The sequence below is a fragment of the Mus caroli genome, chromosome 11, assembly GCF_900094665.2.
Source record: "Mus caroli chromosome 11, CAROLI_EIJ_v1.1, whole genome shotgun sequence".
In the NCBI taxonomy this organism is placed as follows: Eukaryota; Metazoa; Chordata; class Mammalia; order Rodentia; family Muridae; genus Mus; species Mus caroli.
In genome coordinates this window covers 99,647,133-99,670,063 of record NC_034580.1, presented here as the reverse complement: position 1 = coordinate 99,670,063, position 22,931 = coordinate 99,647,133, and the positions used below count along the sequence as shown (strand labels likewise).

At 46.2% G+C, this 22,931-nt stretch overlaps 1 protein-coding gene across 2 annotated transcripts in view; it reads left to right on the top strand.

The window, feature by feature from the left end:
- Positions 1-19,604, top strand: part of Gosr2 (golgi SNAP receptor complex member 2) — a 21,075-nt gene extending 1,471 nt beyond the window's left edge. Inside the window, exons 2-6 of one of the 2 annotated variants that reach the window (XM_021177288.2) lie at positions 6,923-6,987; positions 8,623-8,728; positions 9,534-9,666; positions 12,194-12,334; positions 17,029-19,604. In XM_021177288.2, coding sequence (XP_021032947.1) covers positions 6,923-6,987; positions 8,623-8,728; positions 9,534-9,666; positions 12,194-12,334; positions 17,029-17,190 — 607 coding nt within the window. In that variant the 3' untranslated portion in view covers positions 17,191-19,604. Of the gene's footprint in view, positions 1-6,922; positions 6,988-8,619; positions 8,729-9,533; positions 9,667-12,193; positions 12,335-17,028 lie in introns of both variants that reach the window. The other variant, XM_021177287.2, reaches the window with a different exon arrangement.
- The last annotated feature ends 3,327 nt before the right edge of the window (positions 19,605-22,931 follow it).

Here is a 22,931-nt window from a genome sequence, read left to right as displayed (position 1 = left end):
ANAAAANAAAAAAAAAAAAAAAAAAAAANAAANAAAAACAGGATGTTTTACACTAGCAGTATTCTACTAGGATGAGCTTTAAAGAGAATCCAGTAGGCTTCCATTTTGGGTACTCATGTTCATAAAAGATACATTTGTCCCTTGTGTTGTCTAGCTGCCGTCCTGGAACTCATCTTTAGATAGTTTGGAGTAAGTAGGTCTCAGACACAAACAGCTCTGGAGTGATTACGCAGGCTTTTCTGGGTGTTTTACTCAGTAGTTAGTTTTAAGAACTATTATCTCAAGATCAGTTTGTCAGCTTGCCTTAGGAGGTAAAGACTAGCTATAGAGGTAGAGTGGAAGACGTGACAATCACCAAGTGCATGTGAAAACTGTGGGCGTGTACGTGTTGTGTGGGTGTGTGTACATGTGTGCATAAGAGCATGTGTGTGTACATTCGAGACGGGATTCTATTACATAGCTGAGGTTAGCCTATAAATTGTGGTGTAGCTTAGACTGGCCTTGAACTTACAGTCCACCTGCTTCTTTGTCCTTTGTGCTAAGATGACAGGTGAGCACCACTCTATCCACTACTTACTAACTTCCTCCCTTCCTTCCCGTCCTGTCCCATCCTGTCTGGTCCAGTCCCTCCCAACCAATCAACCAACCTCCCTCCCTCTCTTCCTCTGTTCATTCGTCCTTTTCTTTCTTCATCCGTTTGTTTGTTTGTGGTAAAGTCTCACTTTGTAGCCCTGGCTGACCTGGAACTCGCTATGAAAACTAGACTGGCCTGGAACTCTTAGAGATCCACCTGCCTCTGTCTCTTGAGCTGTTGGGATTAAGGATATACCACCACTCTCATTATTTTAAAAGCAACAGCAGTTTAACTTGTTACTGTTTTGGGTTACATAGCTTCATATGGCAAAGGGTTCCATAATCTCTCAGATAATTGTTTCCATAGCAGCTCAGTTGGAGAGTTGAGACAAGGAGGCACCAAGAAGTAAAACGACTTGCTAATTGTCTGTCAGCTTTTCATAGTTGAACTCGATTTGCAGCTGAGATCCTTTAACTCCCAAACCCTGTTTCTTGTCCGTGGTGGACAGAGGTAGTGGGCCACAGACTGACTGTGGTGGAGGTAGGCGGATAGGTTTATGACCTTCGTTTGCACTTGTGTGTGGTCCAGGCTGTTCTCAAATTCAAGATCTCCCTGCTGGGATTATAGACAGCACCACCACTGGCACCAACAGATTCACTGACTTCTTTAAAGAGCACTTTCATGTAATAGTCTTCCTACGACATAAGGAAAGCTTTAAAAAAAAACCCAACAACAGCAGTGCCTCTTGCTTGCCACATACTAGCTCTCTGCCTGGCTATATTACCACCCAAGTCCATGATGGACCCCATGCTAGACAGGCCAGAGATGCCTTTTTCTCTCAGGCCTACACCACCAAGTCATATTTGGGGATCACCTATCACGTGGCTGTGTAGGTGGTGTCTGGTTCCTAATTGAATGGAAACAGAGTCTCCAAGTGCCAGATTACTAGCTCCCTCCATGCCTTTCACACCTGCCATGGTGTTTGCTGTTATTTCTTAGAATGGAATGGAATGTAGAGACTGGACTTCCTTTATTGATTATGTCTTTTCTAATTCATTTACATCCAAACAGGACTTACAAATAAAAATCAAATGGGGAAAGCCAGTAATGTTTTTCAGTAATTTCTTAAAAGTTATCCTTTTTAGCTTGGGGTATTACTACTGTGTCTCCTGTCCTTGAGACTCTCAGACTTGAAAAGGACTGCAGTTCTGTCTCTGCTCATTAAAACCTTTGTAAGGCTGGACAGTCCATGGACCTGGTGTTGTACATGTAGGGCGCCCTCTTCCTCCTCTTCTTCCTCTTCCTCTTCCTTCTCTTCTTCCTCCTCCTCCTCCTCTTCTAGAAGACAGATAGTAATTTTATAATTTGTTTCCTATGTAAAGCTGAAATGTGGCGTCTTAGAACATGGACCTTTTGCTTTGGGGACTCCCTTAAGCAGAAGCAGGAGGCAAACCCTTTTCTGCTTGTCTATTCCAGATATTTGAAGAGCATCCTCTGGTGTCTTGTTTAACCTGCCACAAATCTCAGTCTGTACTGCCTTCAGGCTCCATTTATCATAGACACCATGGAAGACACCAACACCTTTAAAAACCAACCAAGATTTATAATTATAATCCTCAATGTGTCCTTTCCCACTGTAGGCGACCTGAGGTTTCATTTCCCGCTTTCCCACGGACTACTGTGATTATGTAGCCCATTTGTTTGTTGAATGTGAGGATGAATGAATAACTTAAGTAATGAGTTTCATAACTTAACCATTACATTACCATCTGGAAAAAAAACTATTATTATTAGTTATTTTCTTTATGAAATATTACAGACATGAGTAACTTCACCCATTATTAGGATTCATATTAATATATGTGCTTCACATTATTGACTTAGAAACAAGCTGAATCAAAAACACCTACATTTTTTTTCTCATCCCTAGAGTTACTCACCCTCCTTGTTAGTGATTTTCAATATATGCTACTTATTTTATGTGGTTTTTAATTTACCCAAATCAGATACTTAATGTACTAGGTTTTCCTTTTTCTGTTTAATATCATCTTTTCTTAAAAACTTAAGTCCATACTTGTATGACTAGATCAAGCTTTTATTAACATTTTATTGTAGTGTGTGTGTGTGTGTGTGTACATAGGTATGTAGGTGTAGTTAAGCCAGAGTGTGGAGATCAGAGGACAACTTGCAGGACTTGGTTATTTTCTCCCACCGTAAGTTCTGGTGATGAAACTCAGGTTGCCGGCTTGGCAGTGTGCCCTGTCACCCACTGAGCTAGCTCGTTAATCCTACTAGCTTCTATTTAATATACTGAATTACTGAAGTCTTTCTTGATATTTCAACACTTCAGTAGTTATATTATCAACATAAATTATGCATATGTTTCTCACTGAATAGATCCATGATCCTTTGAATCCCTTTAACACAAGGAACTTTGAAGAATTTTTTTAGATATTTCAGAAAGAGTTACGTTGCAAGAACATGGTAATATAGGTATGCTTTTAATCCTAGCATTAGGGAGTCAGAGAGGCAGATGGGTCTCTGTGAGTTTGAGGCCAACCTGGTCTATAGAGAGAGTTCTAGGACAGAGTTATATGATAGAGAGACCTGGTCTCCAAAAATTATGTATATATATTTTGCATGTGCCTTTTGTCATGTAACATTTTCAACATAAGGGCAGCATGTGACACATGAAAGGGGCAGTAAAATGTCAGACTTCATGGAATAAACAAAGACCATAGCTTTAAATCTGATCAATTTTTACCACATAATTGGTTTGTTACACACTTCCAAGGTTTTATTATCAATATGTGGCTTTGGTTATAGACCTGTACAGAAATGCTTTGGTGAACATGTATTTGGTGATGGTAACCAGAATCTCTGTGAGACTTGCTGCTAAAAGTGCAATGCTGGGTTATAGTGTATGCAGAGATGTTACCAGGTGTTGTCAGAAAGCTCTGGAAGTACTTCACCAGCAGGTGTGGTTTCCCTACCTGGGTCTCTATCCCAGATTCCTGATGGGGGTGTGATCTCATTGGTTTTAATATGTGATTCAGAGTTACCATTGACGTTGATCAGCTTTTTTATGAATTTATTTTCTCTTACTTCCTTTTTTGTCATTTGCCCTTTGGCCAGTTTTGAATTTGCTTTGTTAAACTTTCCCTCTTAGTTTGTGGGTGTCTTTACATATATATTTCAGACATCAATCCTGATATCCGCCACAGATAGATGTGTTTGCTCTTTGTGGATGGATGCATCTAGTATAGTTTGTCTTTTATTATTGTAGTCATATTCACTTGTTCTTTTCTTTGGGGTTTGAAAGAACCCTTTTCTTAAGGGTTCTTTAACTCAGCATTATTTATGCATACCCTTTAAAATTGTCTTATTGTTTTTATATGATTTTTAATTGAAGTAAAATTACATCATTTTCCCCCTTTGCTTTTCTCCTTCCAGCCCTGCCTTGCTACTTTCCTTTGAACCTCTCCATGCTGACCTACTTTCAAAGTGATGCCCTTTTTTTTTCGTTACTATTGTTAAATACAAATGTATGGGTGCGTATGCACAAATATCTGTAGATACAAGCTGCTGAGGCTGTTTTTGGTGTGTCTGTGTGGTTTCCAGGCTGACTACTCTGCATTGGGCAGTCAGTAAGGGGCTCATCCCTGGGAGATTCTAGCTCTCTTTCTTCCAGCAGTCATTAGTTGCTTGGAGTTCTTTGTCTAGGGGTGGAGCCCTGCACAGATTTCCCTTTTCCATGTCAACAGGTCCATTTATATAGCCATTGTTCCGGTCTTGTTCATGTAGCCGTTTTTAGGAGAAATTGTTTCACAGCCAACTTCCTGGTGTTCCGGCTCCTATAATTTTTCTGCTTGCTACCTCTACCTGTTCTTGTCCTTGATGTTCCCTGAGCCATAGATGCAGGGGCTGTGAAGTAGATGTATCCATCGGGACATGATCTATTGATCTCTGCATTGTGTCCAGTTGTGGTTTTCTGTGGTGCTTTCCATTTGCTATAAAGAGAGACTTCTTTGATAGGGGGTAGTAGCTACACTTATCCAGGAAAGATAGCTTGCACACAAAGAGCCTTTTTTGTTTTTTAGAAAGCTCAAAGATTTTATTTTTTATGTTTATTTTAAACCTTCTTGAAAATTTTTGTTGGATGGATTCCATGAAGTGTCTTCTCTATTCAGATGATAAATTGAACTGTCAGAATTTATTTAATTCATTTCCAGTTGACTTATATCTCCAAGTCCCCAAGTATGTGGCTGCTTCTGGGCCCTGGTCTTTGCTCTTGGGTTCAGGGTAAGATTGTCTATGCCTTTGCACTGCCGTCATATTGTTATAATGATTATGGCTTTGTAATTGGTGCTGAGGGTTAAACCTAGGTCCTGACACATGTAAAGTGAGTGTTCTGTCACTGAGCTATAGCCCCAGCTAGGTTGGCTTTGAGCTTGCAGTCCTCCTAACTCAGCCTCCCACATAGCTGGGATGCCAGGCCTGTATCATCAGGCCTAGATTGTAGTAAGCCTTAATAGTGGGTATGAGACTCAGCTTCCTATACTTGTTCAGAATTGTGTTGGTTATGTTTTTTTCTTGTTGTTTTAGCTGCTTCTATTTATTTTTTATATTTATTGTTCCTTTTCTTGTGGATAATGAAATCAGTTTTATGATCTGATTTAAGCTACCATTGCAGATTTACCACATTGCCTGTGTTCTCTTTCTTTCTCCTAATAAGAATTATACTTTTCCTACCCATCAACCCTCAGTCCACTGCTGTTGTTCTTACCCTCCATAGATCAGAAACCTCCATCTGCATCCTCGTATCAGCCTGTGTGCCTCCACTGCCCCACGCTTTCCAAAGCATTCTGCATCTCCCTTCCTGAAGCAGCTGACAGGTCTTGGGCTCTCGCTGTGATTTCTGGTTGCTTCTTGGAACCACAGGTCTTGCCTTGTAGCATTCAGGAAGTCTTAGACAGCTGGATTGGCTCTCTGGTCACTTACAGGAAAGCGATGGAAAAGGCTAGAGAGTCACTGAAACCAGATTGGGGCACCTGGCTGGCCCTGGTAAAATTTGAGGTCATGGTATATAATGTTCACAGTAGAGAAAGATTGTTGAGGTTTCCTTTAAGGGCTGGAGATGAGCCTCTTTCACATAGGCCCTATGTAGAGAACTTGTATAAGCACAGGAGGCCATTGTGGCCCACATAGACAGCATTCCAAGGGCTGACAAGTGATGGGGAGCCACTAGGAAGAGTTTGGAAGGTGACTTTGGCCTGGAAAGTCTCCAGAGAGTGCTCTGGGATATGTTATATTTCCAGACGAGGTGGCACTCCTCCTCCTGTTGTCTTGGAAAGATGTTTACAAAACAGGAGATGCCTATCTCTCAGGCCATCCTCTTAAGTGGTCCTTCCACTGCCTGGTCCCCTCTGCTCTTTCTCCCCCTGACTGTCTTCCAAGCACTCCATTTTGCTTTTATCCCATGTGAAATGCCTTGCATGCCTTCTGCAGATCATTGTCTTCCAACCTTTCTTCACCAAACCTCATTCTACCTTCTTAAAAGTGATGCTCAGACCTGCATTCAAATCTTACATGGTGGCATACATGACTGTAATCCTAGCACTGTGTAGGCAAAGGCAGGAGGACCACAAGTTCAAGGCAAGCCTTGGCTATGTAAAGGAGATCTTGTCTGAAAACCAAGCAAACACAACTCCTTCCACTCACAGAACTTCAGTTTACCCTTCCTTAGCCCCAGCCTTCCCATCTCCTTGGCTGCACTGCACGCACTCCTCCCTCAGCGTTCTGTTTGCTTCTGCTTGTGTGTGTTGGGTTCCTTGTAAATCTGCTCAGGGATTTTTCATGTCTATCTGGCCTGTCAGGTCCTAATTACATTGTTTCTCAGGGCAAGGATTCTATCTCCCTTGCCCTTTGACTCTTGGTAGGCAGACCAGTGCTCAGCACATTGGGTCACAGAGCAGAGAGTGGGATTGGCTGGATACTGGTTGAGGTTTATCTTCTGCTGTGTGGCCGTGAGCAACTTACTTGACCTATCTGGGTTTCAGTTTTTATTTATAAAATGAGAACAGTGATAGTGCTTTTCCTCTTGGGGTTATTGCCTTAGCAGTGTCTCAGATACAGTAAGCACTCACCAAATGCTAGCAGTATTATTAGCTTTAGGATATTCAAAATGATGCCAAAATGGGTGGCCTAAAGGGCCACATAGACATTTTACAGTTGAGTAGCACTGTCAGCCTAATTCAGTTGTAAGATGGCATTAGAAAAAGTTGTCTTTCCTGAGTGAGGTGCTAGTGATTCCGCCTGTCTCACTCATTTCCTCTCTTCCTTTGATAGGCAGGTTCAGGAGATCCAGTCGCACATGGGACGCCTGGAGAGGGCAGACAAGCAGTCTGTGCACTGTGAGTAATTAACCAGGGAGAGCAGAGGCCTTTCTCTGATGACACGGGGCTAATGGGCTGGGTTTCCTGACTGCATTCTGCCTTGGGGGCTTAATGACTCAGCATGGAATGAGTTGTTGTTAGAATGGACAGAAAAACCCCATGGCCAATAGATTTCCCCGATTGTGCCCTTTGGAGTCCCACCAGTTTTATCCCCCATTACCCTTCCACTCAACCTGACATGGCCCTATGGGAATGGAAGTTCTCTCCATCTGTCTTAATCTAATTACCTAGTCTGAAAATTCAGACATGTTGACCTGGAACTGGCCATTTCTTCTGAGTTGAGAACTCTGGCTTCTTAGTAGGATTGTTCAGACAACTAGCAATATTAATTAGTTCAGTTCCCACACCACAGCTCCTTCTGTGAAGCATGTGGGTTGTGGTTGGAGGGTTTTTGGTTTTGTTCCAAGCAGAGGCCCCTTACCGAGCTGGCCCTATAGGAAGCTCTTGTCTCCTCACTGCCCAGCTCTGGCCAGGCCTCTTTCGTTTCCTCTTTTTCCCCAGCCTGGCTCCCCAGCATGACTCTTCCCTTAGCTCTGCACCCTACAGTGCTCTAATCTAAACTGTCTGTGTTTGCTGCAGGTGTGAGGGCCTAGGAAGAGGGTGGTCCTGGGGCTGTTATTTCTTGGGCGGAAGGCAACCGCCTGGGTGCGTGCTCTGCGCACTTGAGTTTCTGCCCACTGGCCTTTGTTTGCCTTCCCAGCAATCTCACTGGTGCCTGATTAGAAGTGGAAAGAGGTCGTTTTGACAGCTTTATCAAGGGGATAAGGAAAATGACCGTCATGCTTTCTACCTCTGCGGGTTCTTTCCTGGGTCTTTCCGATTGCTATGTGGTCTATTTTGAGAGTTCTAACACAGCTCAGCCTCCCCATTCCTTCAGAAAGCCTCTGGGCATCTCCATACTAACCTTCCCTTTCCTTTGTGCCTTTTATTTTTCTTTTAGCCTCATTACTATAAGGAGTTCAGTTGGCAACCTTTTTCCTAGGGGTTTATAATCCATATCTGAGACCAATCTCAAATAGACCTATATCAGAAAATTTAACTTAACAGAGTTATATGGGCAACCTTTAAATATTCATTTTATTTTCTAACAGTGGGGAGTTTATGACTACAGACATGCCTTCTACTTAAAAAACAGGACAACTAACAGCTGTGTGTGCCTGTGTGTGTCTGTATGGCTATAGGGATGTGTGGGTATAAGGATACCCATGCTTTGAGACACAGTAGACCTTATATTGAGCCATCTTTGTGTACATTGTATTGCTTTTGGATTATATTTGGTTTAGTTTGTGTTATGGAAACATGTTTATATCACTTTTACTTTGTTGTTGTTGTTGTTGTTGGGTATTTTTTGTTTTGTTTTGTTTGTTGAGACAGGGTTTTTCTGTGTCTGTAGCCCTGGCTGTCCTAGAACTTGCTCTGTAGTCCAGGCTGGCCTTGAATTCAGAGAGATCCGCCTGCCTCTGCCTCCCAAGTGCTGGGATTAAAGGTGTGTGCCACCATGGCCAGGCACCATTTATCACTTTTAATTTAAGTTCATTACTTTTTTTCTAGCAATTATTCTCTCCCCCCCACCTCCTCTCTTTTGTGCAGTAGTAGAAAATGAGATTCAAGCAAGCATAGAGCAAATATTCAGCCATCTGGAGCGCCTGGAGATTTTGTCAAGCAAGGAGCCTTTGAATAGAAGGCAGAATGCCAAACTGTGAGTGTCGATCCCTGACGTAGCTCGGATACCTCAGGCCCCTAAAGCACACGTTTCTCCCATTGGAAGCTATAGAATATTCTGAAAATCTGGGTACTTACTAAAGAAATGAAGTCTGTGTGAAGATAAAGTCTTCCCTAAAATGCACAGTACTATGTAAGCAATAGACCCTCCAAATTAAAAAGTATGTGCACCCGTGATCATGGTCCCTGATTTCCTTGGGAGTGATTATAATCTACTGTCTCTCTGAGGTAATTTTGACAATATGCATTTTGTGACCAGACCCCTGGTCACTGAAAGCTTAGGACTGCCAGGGAGTGTGGCTCTGCTGTTTGGTTCCCACTGGCGTCTGCTGGGCTGAAATGCACTTGCACTCTTTCCTAATCGCTTCCATCAGTCTGCTTATAATGAAGTACTGATGGAATCTTTGATACTCCACCGTGAAACTCAGAGGGAAACCACCCTCACCACCACTCGAGCCCCTACTCCCAAAAGTGTCATGAAACCTCATGGCTGCTCTACCTTAGAGCTGCCCTTGGGCTTCTTCCAGGAGTACAGTGTAACCTCGGAAGGTCAGGAAGGGGCCATGAAGCCTGCTTCCTGTCACCTGTTCCCTGAGAAGTCAGAGCCCAGCAGACATTTGAGTAAAGCTGGAGCTGTGTGTAATTTTACCCACCATAACCACAGGCTGCCGCTTGACTCGGTGAGGGTGGGCCCTGGGAGAGAAGGGACTATAGAGCCAGGCTGCCTCAAAGTGTGCCTACCCCAGCCCCTAGGATTTAATCTCTGTCTCTATTAACTCCAGCCGTGTCGACCAGCTAAAGTATGATGTCCAGCACTTGCAGACTGCCCTCAGGAACTTTCAGCACCGGCGCCAAGTCAGGGAGCAGCAGGAGAGACAGCGAGACGAGCTTCTGTCTCGCACCTTCACCACTAACGTAAGCCAGACTCTGGGGGTTGGCAGGCGCCTGGCAGGTCAGGACTGAATGCAGGTAACAGGCATCACCTCTTAGCGGAGTGCCTGAAGCTGACTCAGGAGGAGACCAAGTGGAAATGCCGGGACTTTGTGCATTGCCACTAAGATCGTGCCTGGGTGGGGGATTTCTCTCCAAACACAAAAACCCGAGGAGGAAGCAGTTAGACTGAAGCAGTAGGCAGAGACGAAAATTCCCTGGCTTGACTAGTCCACTGCAGAGGTGGGGTTCACATGGGGGAGATGCTTCTGTGAGCAGATAGAGACAGGTGGTTAGAGCCTAACTCATCTGGAGAGGCGACAGCATTAGAAAGCTGCCTCCAGGCACGTGCCATTGTGCTGTGTGTGTGTGTGTGTGTGTCTCCAGCCTTAGATGCATTAAAATGTTTCTGCCCCTGGCTCGAATGGCAATTTGGAGGAATTTGTTAACAGATGTGTTGGATGGATTGCTTGACTTCAGTCTTTTTGGAATAGCCTGTTGTTTTGCATGTTTGATCTCTTAGAAGCCCTGCCCTGTCTCCTAACCTCAGTAGGCTCATTCTCTGCAAGTACAACCTCCTGGCCCTTTTCAGGGACTCACATAGTATGTTCTACCAAACGAGGTGGGTTTGGGCTTCATAGTTTGTCACTTTCTAAATCCACTAGTAGAATTCCTTGCTTAATATGTGGGTGAAGCCACACTATAGACAGAAATACTGCGAGCAAGCCTGGAGCGAGCCTGGTGGCTAACCGCACACAGACTGGGCCTGGGAGAGAGCCAAGTCATCACTAGCAGTGAGTGCTCTCTTTCACTGTCTGATTGGCACAACCTCCTGCCAGGCAGTGCCCCTCCACCACGGAAGCCCCGATTCCCACTGGCAGATGACCAAGCCATTGCTCCATGCCATGCTGCAGTGCGGTTCTTCCAGGGCTTCAGGTTGGGGCTTCACAGGTTTGTGTTTGTAGAGCAGGTGGGCAGGCAGGCCGTGGTGATTAACAGCTCACACATCCAGTGCTGTAAGCCTCTGAGTAAGCCAGCATACGGCATGCTACATCACATTCAGGCAGTTGTAGGCTAGACATGACCTCTCAGGATTATTCTGTTGATTGCCAGCCTGATGTGGCACCACACTCACCAGGCAGCACTGACTCACCAAATGAAACTTCCTTCAAGTCACTTTCCCCATTCTAAAGAGAGCAGACTCGCACCCTTCCCTTCTCAGATGGGAAGGCAAGGCAGGTCTCTGTGTAAAGCCATTCAGTAAGTGCTTGTCAGAAAAGGGGAGGCATCGGTTCTCTTAAAACACTAGAGTTAACACCAAGATACCAAGTAAAGCCTTTGAGAAGAGTACTAAACATGGCTTCTTCCTTTCAGGAGCTTCTGTGTTAGCAGGGAGATTCAAACTGTCACCTAGGGCTGGTTCTGAACTTGAGCAGCAGAACAAATGGTTAATCACCTGCCAGTGGGAATTGGGGCCTCCATGGTGGTGGGGCACTGCCTGGCAGGAGGTTGTGCTGATCAGACAGCAGGAAGGAGAGACAATCACTGCTGGGTGACGACTTGGTCCTCTCCCCAGCCCAATCGGTGTGTGGTTAGAGCCACCAGGCTCGCTCTCAGTGTTTTTGTCTACAGTGTAGTTGAAATTGAGAGTTGTCTGTGCACCCAGCCCTGGGGTCCTACCTATCTGGACAGGTTATTCCATCTCTCTGGGCCTCACCTTCTTCATCTGCAAAATGGGGAGAACAGGAAAAGTCCCAGCAAGCTGTGTGAGTTAGAGAAATGTGCCTGTGAAGTAAAAGGGCTTGGTCTGTACTGATAGGGCATCTTCAGTCGGAAAGGCCAGGGTCCAAAGGAGTGCTCAGTAGGTAAATCCATTCCAGAGTCTGCAAAGTCTATGATCTGAGGCATCTCACATAGACTGTGCTCAGTCTGTAGTCCTCTTTTCTTTTCCTCTGCCTTTCTTTAGCAACCTTTTCCTGCCTTCTCAGAACTTTGTTCCCATCCTGAACACCCTGCAGGCTTCAGTAGAAAGCACTGCCCCTTTGATCCGTAGTTTCAGTCTAATTAGAGGGATAAGCTATAGATAAAATAGCTAAAGAACAAAAGCAAACATGTAAAAGCGCACGAGCAAGAACTGCTGTAAAGGAACATTTGAGAAGCTGTCTTTGAGAGGAGCCAGAAAAAACCTTCAGGAGAAATGAATGAAGTCTGGAAGGAATAACCGGATTTTCCTCAGTGGGGTCGTAGCAGATGAACAGAGCAACACTGCAGCAGAGCTCATTTGGAGAGTTATGGGCCCGTTACCTCTTCTGCTGCCGTGCGAGCAGGCCCCGCCCCCTTACACACACCTTTGCTTTGCTTTCCTCCCCTGTTGGACTCTCTGATTCTTGCATTTGTCCCTCTAGTTCTTCTGGCTTGACCTTGGCCAAAAAGGCAGTGTAGTAAGATTTGCCCAGCCCCCAGGAGCTGAGTGGCAAGCAAAGTTAACCAAGTGCCTGCATTTCTTTCACAGGACTCTGACACCACCATCCCCATGGACGAATCACTGCAGTTTAACTCCTCCCTCCACAACATTCACCACGGCATGGATGACCTCATTGGAGGCGGGCACAGTATTCTGGAGGGACTGAGGGCCCAGAGACTGACCTTGAAGGTGGGGCCCCTGCTGGAGACTAGAGAGAAGGCTTTTTATTTCGTCCTTGTCCTATAGTTTAGTTCTGTGTTTGTATTGTTTCTGTGTCCCCAGCCCCCATGTGACAGTAAGCCCAAGCCCTTGAACTTACACGTTTGCCCATTGTGTGTAACAAACGCAGGGGCATTTCTTGATAGCTAGGGCCTTGCCCTTCTACTGACTCTGCATGAAATTGAGTTTGCTGTAAGGGGACCAATGACAGGCTGAGAAATGCGTCTTTAGATTTGCTCTTTTTTTTTTTTTTTTGGTTTTTCGAGACAGGGTTTCTTTGTGTAGCCCTGATTTGCTCTTTTAAGAAGGCAGTCTTCTAAGGTGGTTTTCTTTGGGATTTCGGCTGTGGAGTGCCCAGGGAGGTCCACATGCTTCTCATAGCCACAGGTATCCAAGAAGCCTGCCTTGTTTGTACTGCTGAGACCCTGACCCCTGGGAGTGGTTTACAGAAACAGTATAGATTGCTGTCAGTCATGGCGTTTCAGCCTGAGTCTTTTCCTGTGTCAGCCCTGATGGCTCTGGGGGTGTGGGCTCTCCTTGTTATCAGGGTGTGGTTCCCTAGGGTGAAGCACTGCCAGCCACTGGGCTGTGAGAAACAGTCCCTGGAAGTGCGGCAGTTATCTTAGTTGTCACTGGAGCACAGTTGTCTGCTCGAAGGACTCCAGCGTGTTTCTGAGCAGCTCCCACCATCTTTACAGGGAGAGGAAGAGACAGGACAGTTGAAGCGCACCTCCTGTTGACAGTCACAATATTTGCAGTGGCGCAGGAGGTGCTCCCCCTTCAGAATAGTCACTGAAAGTCTACCCCAGTCTCTGCAGTGGGCTCCCTGCCTTTTTTATTTTTATTTTTTTGTAGAGAACTAACTGCCCTTTTCTGTAGCTCAGGGACAGTCAAGACTTATAAAAGGCATGCATATGGCATGCGTATGGCATGAATGCCGAGCTGGTGCGGTTGAGGTTCTGGATGGAGTGTTAGCTTCCTCCAGAAGCCGGGGTCACTGAGGAAGCCATGTGCTGTTAGCAGAGCTGGCTTGCCGGGAAGCCCGTTCACTGGTGGATCTTGACCTTTATGATTTCTGACTCCGTTTTCTCTGCATTCCTCCTTCTGCCCATCTTGCCTCTTGATCTCTCCCTGCCTGGGCCAGGGAATTTTCTTCCTAAACCACTTGAGAGGAACAGGGGAGCATGAAAGCCCTGGTGCAATTACTTTGATTTTTATGGTTGGAAATAGGTACTTTGTGGAGTTGATGGTCACTGGGAGGTGATTTGGAAGGCATGACCACGGAGTAGTCTGTACTCCGTCCTAAGGCAGGATCTTACAGCATATCTCTCACTTTCTCACTCTCATGAGACTTTGTCTACTTTCCTCTGGCAGAAGACCGATTTGACTTGAGATCTCCATTTTATATTTATTTGCAATATAGAGAACCAAATGTAAGGCCTTATACATGCTAACCAGTCACTCTACCAGTGGGCCACATCCCCAGCCCAATATTCCTTTCTTTGGTTTTTGAGACAGTGTTTTATTATGTAGCCTTGGCTGGCCTGGAACTTGCTATATAGACCAGACTGGCCTTAAACTCACAGGGATCTGCCTGCGTCTGCATGCCAGACATTGAGATTAAAGGTGTGCACCACCATTGCTGGCTCAGAATCCTTGATGAGGCTTGTTGGTTTGTTGATCCTTGTCAGGTGACTTTACATCTCCTTCAGCTGATGTCTACTCTCAGTAGTTTATTCATGGGTGTTCCTTTTAGAAAATGAATGTGGGGCTGAAGGCTGGACCGTCTTTCTTTCTTTCTTTCTTTTTAAAAAGATTTACTTATTTTTATTATATGCAAGTACACTGTCTTTAGACACTCCAGAAGAGGGAGTCAGATCTCATTATGGATGGTTGTGAACTACCATGTGATTGCTGGGATTTGAACTTCGGACCTTCGGAAGAGCAGTCAGGTGCTCTTACCCACTGAGCCATCTCACCAGCCCTGGACCATCTTTCTAAGCACAGTGGGTGTCATGTGTCTTGACCCTGTACCTCGTTCTGTTACTTCATCAGAAACTGAATATACACTTAAGAGTTAGAAAGCAACAAGAACGAGCAGGCCAGTGGTTTAGACAGTGGATTGATGCACAGGGCAGTGTTTATGTGCTTATAGAAGGAGCTTTTTCTGTTCTTTTGCTTGCCTGCCTTCCTTCCTTCCTTCCTTCCTTCCTTCCTTCCTTCCTTCCTTTTTTTTTTGTTTTTTTTTTTTTTCTTTTTTCCTTTCTTTCTTTTTGAGATAGGATTTCTCTATATATCCTGGCTAGCCTTGGAACTCATAGAGAGATCTGCCTGTTTCTGCCTCCCAATTGCTAGGTCTAAATGAATGTACCACCATGCTTAGCCTTTGCCACACTTCTGTCTTTGCTTCCTTTCCCACTTGAAACTCCCTTGTGAATACTGACTTTAACTTACTCAGTAGAAGCCCTAAAGAGTCACTCTAGGGAGTGACAGGTCATTATCAAGGATTGCTGGAGCTAGGGAGCCGAGAAAGTTTTCCCACATAGCTTTTAAGAACATAGAAGATCTTTCCCAAGTGTTCACAGGCAGATTCGTGAGCACAAGCCCAGTTGTTGCTTTTGTGTGTTTGGGTAATGTTTGTGTGTCGCCCGTTGCAGAGATTTTAGGAAACTGGTAGTGATGGAACATTTCAGGCAATTGGGCCCTTGACGGCAGCACTGCTCCCAGCTGGATCATGGCTGGGCAGTAGGACAGCTCATAAGGCAAGGGTGCTACCAAAAACGACTCTGCCGCATTTGCTTATACACTGTACGTAAATGAGAGCGGCCTGAGACATTATCACAAAGCTAACATGGAGCTGCTTGGAGCTGTGAGCCACAGAACTGCTCATGGTTGAAGATCTCTATTGTGGCAATTCCTGCTTCGAGCTGTTGTGCCAGCAGGGTCTCAGGCCTTTCTGGAGAAGACCTACTAATAATAACTGCTGCTTCTCACCACTGTTCAGTAACTCATCCATCAGTCCTATAGCGATCCTTGGACCAGGGTCAGCTGCTTTATGCTTCATCTTAGAAATAATGGTATGTAGGGCAGCTCTGTCAGCAGATTAGAGCTATCCCAGCAGCCACGTCATGGTTAACTCCAGTTCCAGGGCATCCAGTGCCTCTTCTGACCTCTGCAGGCGCCTGCATGCATGTGGTGCACACACACATATATAAATATATATATTTAAACTGTATGGAAAGATTAGTTGTATTTATTTTCAGAAGAGTAAGAATATTGGAGTAAGACACATTGAAGTGTAGTTTAGCATGCTTAGACTAGTCGAACCCCTTGGCCTTAATTACAAAATAGTGGAGCAAGCAAATATGGAACAAAAAAGAACATAATAAAGAATAAGTGACCTGATCCTAGCAAGACTTGAATTGTCTGGTCTGCCTGGAGTCTGCCGTCTGCCCTCTGCTCACCTTACACCTCTGCCACAGGCCCTTCCTCTCACAGTAGCTCCAGTCTGAAGCAGCTCTTCACTTACTATTGTAAGAATATTAATTTGGATGCACATGGTAGACACTTGTATATTTGAAGGCCGGGAAAGGCTGGGTATGTAGCACATGCCTAGAATCCTGGCACTGGGGAGCCTGAGGGAGGAGGACCATGAGTTCCAGGCCAGTCTGGACTCTGAGGGAGACCCTAGCTTGAAAACAAGCAAAAATAATATTAAGAATCAGGTGCAGTGGATTGTGTAAGTAATCTTTAACACGCTTGCTTAGTTTTCCCCTGTAGTTTTCTGAGCGTATTTGTTCCCATTTGAGCCACTTTGCCTCTAAAAGTTTAATGAGCTCCAGAAAAACCACTTGTGTGTAATTTATCTTAGACTAGCAGAGGAATTTGTCTGCTGGTATATGTATGCAATTCAGTTGTCATGAATTGACCTAGGTATAAAAAAGTAGTTTCAAAGGTTGGAGAAATTCTTGTAATATTGGTGAACTTTATATGATTGTATTTATACTGTTGTGTGTGCCTCCTCCTCTGTTTTAAAAGTTCATTCATGTTATGACATGTTTGGTCACATATGCTAATTAGGTCCTTTTTATTGCCAAGACGTGTATCTGTAGCATAATGTGCGAGTATGCACAGGTGTCCTCCATCACTCGCTGACACTGCCCATCACTGAGTCTGATGGCCTGCAAGCCCCAGCAATCCTCCTGTCTCAGTGCCGTACAGCAGTGAGGCTGGAGGCGTAACCACACCTGGTGTTTTACATGGATTCCGGGATCCAGACTCAGGGCCTTATGCCTGTACAGCAAGAACACCTCTCGCGGAGCCATCTCCTAGCCCCAGCTTCTGTATGCAGTGTGAATCCAGGTTCACTGTCTTACTGACACGTGAACTGTACTTACTTACCTACATGGGTGCTGCATGTCTATGCTATGTGGCCAGTTCCAGCACCGTTTGTATAAAAGGCTTCTTCTTAGCCTTCGACCATACACTAGTTGGCCGTGGTAGAATGAATCTGTCTATTTCTGGTGAATGCTGATTTCTTTCCTCTTCCCCCGGCATGACCAAGAAGACAGTGTCTGCTAGTAAAACCCTGGCTTGTGGTGACCTTTAACCACCCTTGACAGTGAGGCTGATCTCTGTTTTTCTTTCTCTTCTCATCTCTCCAGGGGACTCAGAAAAAGATCCTTGACATTGCTAACATGCTGGGCTTGTCCAACACAGTGATGAGACTGATTGAGAAGCGGGCCTTCCAGGACAAGTACTTCATGATCGGTGGGATGCTGCTCACTTGTGCAGTTATGTTCCTCGTGGTACAGTACCTGACATGAGCCAGCTGTACCCAGCACTGGACAGCCTTCCCACTGAGTGCGCATGTGCAAGCAAGAAGTGGGCTGGGAGGCCCTTTTGAAATGTATGCCTTAACTGTGAAGACACCTCTCCCCCAGGACTAATCGTGGCTTAGTATCAAACCTGCTTTGTTTTCTGTGACATCTGGGGAGTAGGACCTTGGGTCACCAAGATGTGTGGTGCTTAGGAAGTGGGTCAAGACCCTGTTCTCTGGCTTTCATTCGGGGAGGGATGGCTGGGTTTTGTGGTTTGTCCACATAGCTGATGCTTGCCCTGGAAAGCGTGCATGGTGAAGCTTGCACACTGGACTGTCCACACTATTCACTCCTGATGGAGTGGGCTGGAGCACAAGTGAGAAGATGAGGAGAGAGGTCTTTCCCTGTGCCCTCTGGGATAGATCAGTTCTCACATCATTGCTTCTGCCACTGGCCAGCCCCAACCCCTAAGAAAACATGACATGGAGGTGACTAACTGCTAACACCAGCACCCTTTCCTGGAAGCAGCTACTCCAGGGAAGCAGAGACATCAGTGCTGCTGCTGATAATGCAAGCGTTTCCATGCCATGGTTGCTGGGTGTTTGTCCTTCCTGAAGTGAAGCTGGCAGTGTCCCAGGGAGTGTTCAGTCTGGACACGGAAGCCCTGAGTCACCAATGTTTCCCAGTTAATACAGCAGTTGGCTCTTACAGTTCAGAGACGGTAGTTTGGCACCTGCACCCAGGCTTTCACGGATGGGCCTTTGCCACTTTGAAAGTAGCCATGAGCAATGGGCGACTTGTCAGTTGCAGATTCATCTAGTTCTGCCCTCTCAAGTTCTTTGACTATCTACCCCTTGAAACATATTAGCAATATATCAATCAGCTAAGCCTCCATTTTCCCCAGCCCTCTTAGGCCACCCTGGGGATGTCCCTGGGAAGTGTGTTTTTGTGAGACTTTCAGGGACCAGATCATTTTTACTTTTCCCAGCCGTGATTGAGGCTGTGTCAGTACCTGGCGCAATGCAGAATTTGTGTGAAAGCTAATGTATCTTGAGCACACATTGTATTAATCTCTGCAAGTACTAGAACGATCTAGTGAGTTTATTTGTTCATCAGTCACAGGCCCTGTCCACCCAAACAGTTCTAAATTTAGTAGCCTCCTAGTAGGAAAACCACGCCAGAACTCCGAAGAACTGGAAACTGGTCAGTATTAATCTTTCCTTTGATTGCCCTACCTACTTCCTATGTTTGCTTAAGCGTCCTCTCCTGTCTCCCTCTTCACAGTAGGTGTTACATCTCACCCCTCCCCTTGTGTAGCTGTATTGGTCTCTCGGGTACATCTGTGGCATCCTTTTGGGGAACTTTATCAACTGTACACACTTTAAACTTGAGTTTCCTGGGTACTAGCTCAGTTCTGGTCAGATGCAGTGTCTGTTGCTCTTTCCCTTTAGGTTAAATGTGCCATAGCTGGTCAGAAAGGTGGAATGTGCCCCCTCTAGTCCTGCAGAGTGGAAACAGTGGCCCTAGAGACAGGAGACCTGCAGCATCTCCACACCTGGATCTCACTTTGGGGAGGCAGATGGGCATGGGCTCTTGGCTGGCCATAGAGTTTGTACTGCACAGACCTGACTCCTGTGCCCCCTGGCACCTGAAGATCCCACCAGACAGCATGCTTTGGAAGATGTACAAGCTGTAATTGAGCCATTTGAACTCAAAATGTGGGCAGCAAAGGCCCTAGCCCCTGCCCTTCATTGGCTGTTGGAGCAGTGTTTTGTAGTACATAATGGATTTCCACCTTTGTAGCAATCCTTGGCTTTAGTGAACTTGATGTCCCACCTTCGCAGCCAGGTCTCCCTTTGGAATGAATTTGTGGTGAGGTCAGCGCTACTGCCTGGGGGCAGGTAATGGACGAAGAGGATCTGGACTCAAGGGGCATTGAGCTGGTTGCCCAGGCTGCCCTCCCTCAAATTTCCATTCAGTGCCTTGTGAGATGACTCTGACCTGATTGGGCAAACTGTCCTTACAGGCTCCAGCAGGGAAGGGCCCCTAGCCTGAGTGGGATGCCCTCTAGTGGAGGAGGCCTGCATCCTTAGCAGAGCTTGTCAGAAGCTGCAGCTAGCAGATGGTGTGTGCACCTTGGTACAGTAGTCTAAGTGACAGGGTTTGAAGCAAGTAGGGTGCCAGAAGGAATCTAAGACTAAGAAAATAGATGTATTCTCCATGTATGGCCACTTGAAGGAATGCTAAATCTAAGGACCAAGTAAATAGCAGGTTTTACAGGTTTCATTTCAAGCTTTTTCTCAAAAGCTAGCTTGCCTTGTTGAATTTAAATAGCTTTGATTGGCAATTTATTTACACCCCTTGTTTTCAGAACATATCAGCTGAATAAAGTTGAGGTTTATTTAGGAAACTTTAAAGAAGCACTTGGCATTCTTTGTCTTGACTACCCCTTTGTTTCCTAGGCTAGGAGCATTCATTCATATACACTGTTTCAGAGCCATAGGCTGGGTAGGGAGCTGTCTCAGAAGCAGCTGTAGAGAGTGAAAGACATCCCAGACCTGATTCAGAACAGCTCTGAAGGTTCCCAGGTAAACTGCCATGTGTTTGCTGGAGCCGCAACCTCCTAGATAGCTGTTCTCTTGATAGCATTGGGAAGAATCTGGAGCCAGCTCTGCATGTGTGTACAAAGAGCAAGACTGGCAAGTTTCCAGTGAAGTCTTAGTGTAGCCTACCTACCTCATTTCAGAAGAGTTGAGGGCTTAGAAACAACTGGGGGCTGGGCCTGTCATTTGGTGCCAGGGTGCTAGCCTGGTATTCACACTGCACTGTGTTGCATCAGCAGTTCAGGTCCCATAATTAAAGCAAGGACGTAGGGCCTGGGGTGAGGGCTCAGCAGTTAGAGCACTGGCTGCTCTCCCAAGGGACCTGGGTTTGATTTCCAGCACCACATGGTGGCTCACAGCCATATTAACTACACACTACAGTTCCAGAAGATCCAGTGCCCTCTTCTAGGAAGGTCCAAGGCACACACACGGCTTGTGCACAGAAATACGGGCAAAACACCATATACATAAAAGGAAATAGGCTAAAATATAAAATTAGGACTATAAACGTGAAGGCAGAGGCATGTCATATCAGGAGAACTTGAACACAGGTCATCAAGCCCTTTCACCATAACTCTGGGAGTCCTCCTGTAACTCGCAACGGCAGAGGAGCACGTTGCTGACTGAATAGGATGGGGTGTTACCGGTCCTCAGGCCAAGACCAGACCCTTTGTACTGCCAGCTTCCCCATAGCCTCTAGTGTAGGAGACAGCCTTCCCAGTCCTCTGAGATAGGTACTGTGATATGCCTGCTGTGCAGACAGTGGGCTCCTTGTGTGGCTGTAGTCCCAGCTCCACCAACCTGCTTCTCCCATCCCTGAATATGCTCTGCCAGGAATGGGCAACAAGGCAGCCTGCAATGTCATACCAGGCTGCACGAATGTTTCCAGGTGCTAGAAGGTGCCATGCCCACACCTTGCCACTAGAGGGTGACATATCTCTACTAATGGCTGATCCTCTCAGGCCCTTGATGCTGATTCCTGTGAGCTTCAAGTTTCTTGGCAGTGCAGTAGCTCTGGGCTGCTTTAGAACTCTAGAAGTCTGGCAAAAGATGACCAAGGAAACCCGAGCAGTTTTCAGGACTCCATCCCTCCTCAAAGTGTTTTACTTTGACTGTCAGTGTGGATGCAGAGTGGACATTGTGCATTGCCCAGATAACTATCATGTGCTGATATAACCTCGGCTGCAGACATGAAAGCCAGTCCGAGACTAGATGGCCCTCATGGACTTCACTCTTTTGTTTCCATTGGTTCTATTACGTTAGGCCATCAGGAAGAGCCTAAAATGGCCCTTGGCCAGTGGTGTTCTTCACTGGCTGATGGCGCTGTCTCCTGAGTAAAGTACTGCAGGATGAGAGACCAGCCCTCCACCATCTGTACAGTGCGTTTTCAGCCCTTCTCCCACATCACACCTGGCTCAGGGCTCGGTGTTCCCTGCCTACTGGGCGTCAGGGCACACAGTGTCTGCTGTACAGGGAATGGTAATTGTTCCTTCAGAGAGGTCACCAGCACATAGTAGGCAGTCATATGGTCACAAGCTATCATGTCAGTGACCTACAGGAGACGCCTTAATCCAGCCTAGCCCCATCATACAGGTTTAGAGCTCAATGCTCAGCTGTGGTCATACCCAGAAGCCTAACCCTGAGTTCATGGCTACGTATGCTGTGGTCCACATGCTCATGGGGGCTCAACAGCAGCAGATGGGGAAGTAAAGGGCAGAAACTGACTAGCATCGGGTTTTAAAGTAGAAAGGTCAGCAGGAGCAGTCATCCCAGTCCCTAGTAAATAGTGGGAGACAGTGATGACCAATTCAGGGTACCCGAGTGAGGGGACGGGCCACATGAGAGGCTGCTCTGGCTCTGCCATTCCAGTGGTGGTGTCTTAGAGCCCCTCCTTCCAGCTGTTAGTGACAACTGCTGAACCGCTGCTGAGGCTGCTGTGGTCCAGAGAGGGAGTGGAGAGGGGACCACAGTGACAACAAGCTCAGTTCCTGTCACTAAAGTGATGTTTCTCAGCCTTGGCCACTTCCTGGAGGAATTTTTTTTTTTTTTTTAAGTTTAGGGGTCAGTTCCAAGAAGCTCTGAGTTACCTGGTGTGGGGCAGAGCCTGGGTTCTTTTGGAATTTCTCAGAGGCTCTCCTGGGAGGGATCACAGTGCCTTCCCAGTGTGGTACACTATTAATCCCATCTAGCTTCAGAGATTAGCCCTAGTCCTCCAGCCAGAGGACAAGGTAACACAGAGTCCCCACAACTGAGGGATCATGGCTCTCAACAGCTATCCCAGTGGGGACATTTACTAGGTCGGGCTTTTCCAGAGATGATAGCCAATAACGGGCTTGGAGGAGATGAAGAGCCAAAGGGGCTGAGAAGAGCAGGGTGTCTGTCACGTTAATACGCTCTAACTAGCCTTTGGCTGCAGGAAACAGACACCTGTTGGGAGGGCTTGCTGCCCATCCCGCACCCCATCCCTGCACGGCTTGCAGCTGCCTGGAGCCCAGGAAGAGCTGGCTGCCCTTAAGACACAGAGAGGCTTTAGGCAGAGCTGAATGCATGGTGGGTGTTAACTTGTCAGAGATACGGGCGTGGGCGGTACAGGAAGACATTGATTTCTCTCATCACCAACGTGGCAACAGGTGTCATGTGGGCAGAGCCCACCCTGTAGCCTCCCCACACTTTAAGAGGAATTTTCTGTGTCCAAGACATGCTGACACAGGTTGAGAGAGGCAAGGAGTAGATGCCTTCTGTGGGAGGGCAGGGCAGCCTCCAAGCCACGGGACCTCTACAGATGTGAATTTGGGAAAGATAAAAGTTTTAGAGATGAGACCTCAGTCTCCCGGTGCTGGTCAAGTTCTGTTGTTACAGTTAGAGGGTGCATTCGGTGTCCACAGAAATTTAAGACAAGAAACCGTTTCTTTTTCCACTTGCGGCAGAAAGCAGCCTTTTACCACAGTCTAGGGACTCCAGAAGACCCTCAGCTGGCCACGCCCAAAGCTGAATTCCAGAATAAGAGCTGTAGTCATCTCTGATAAGAAGACAAGGGAATAAAAGTGTTAAGTTCTTGCACTTGGTTAAAGATGAGGACCCCCGGGAAACCCAATGAAGGAAAAAGCTCACACCCAGCATTGCCACCTTCTAACATAAAGTCAA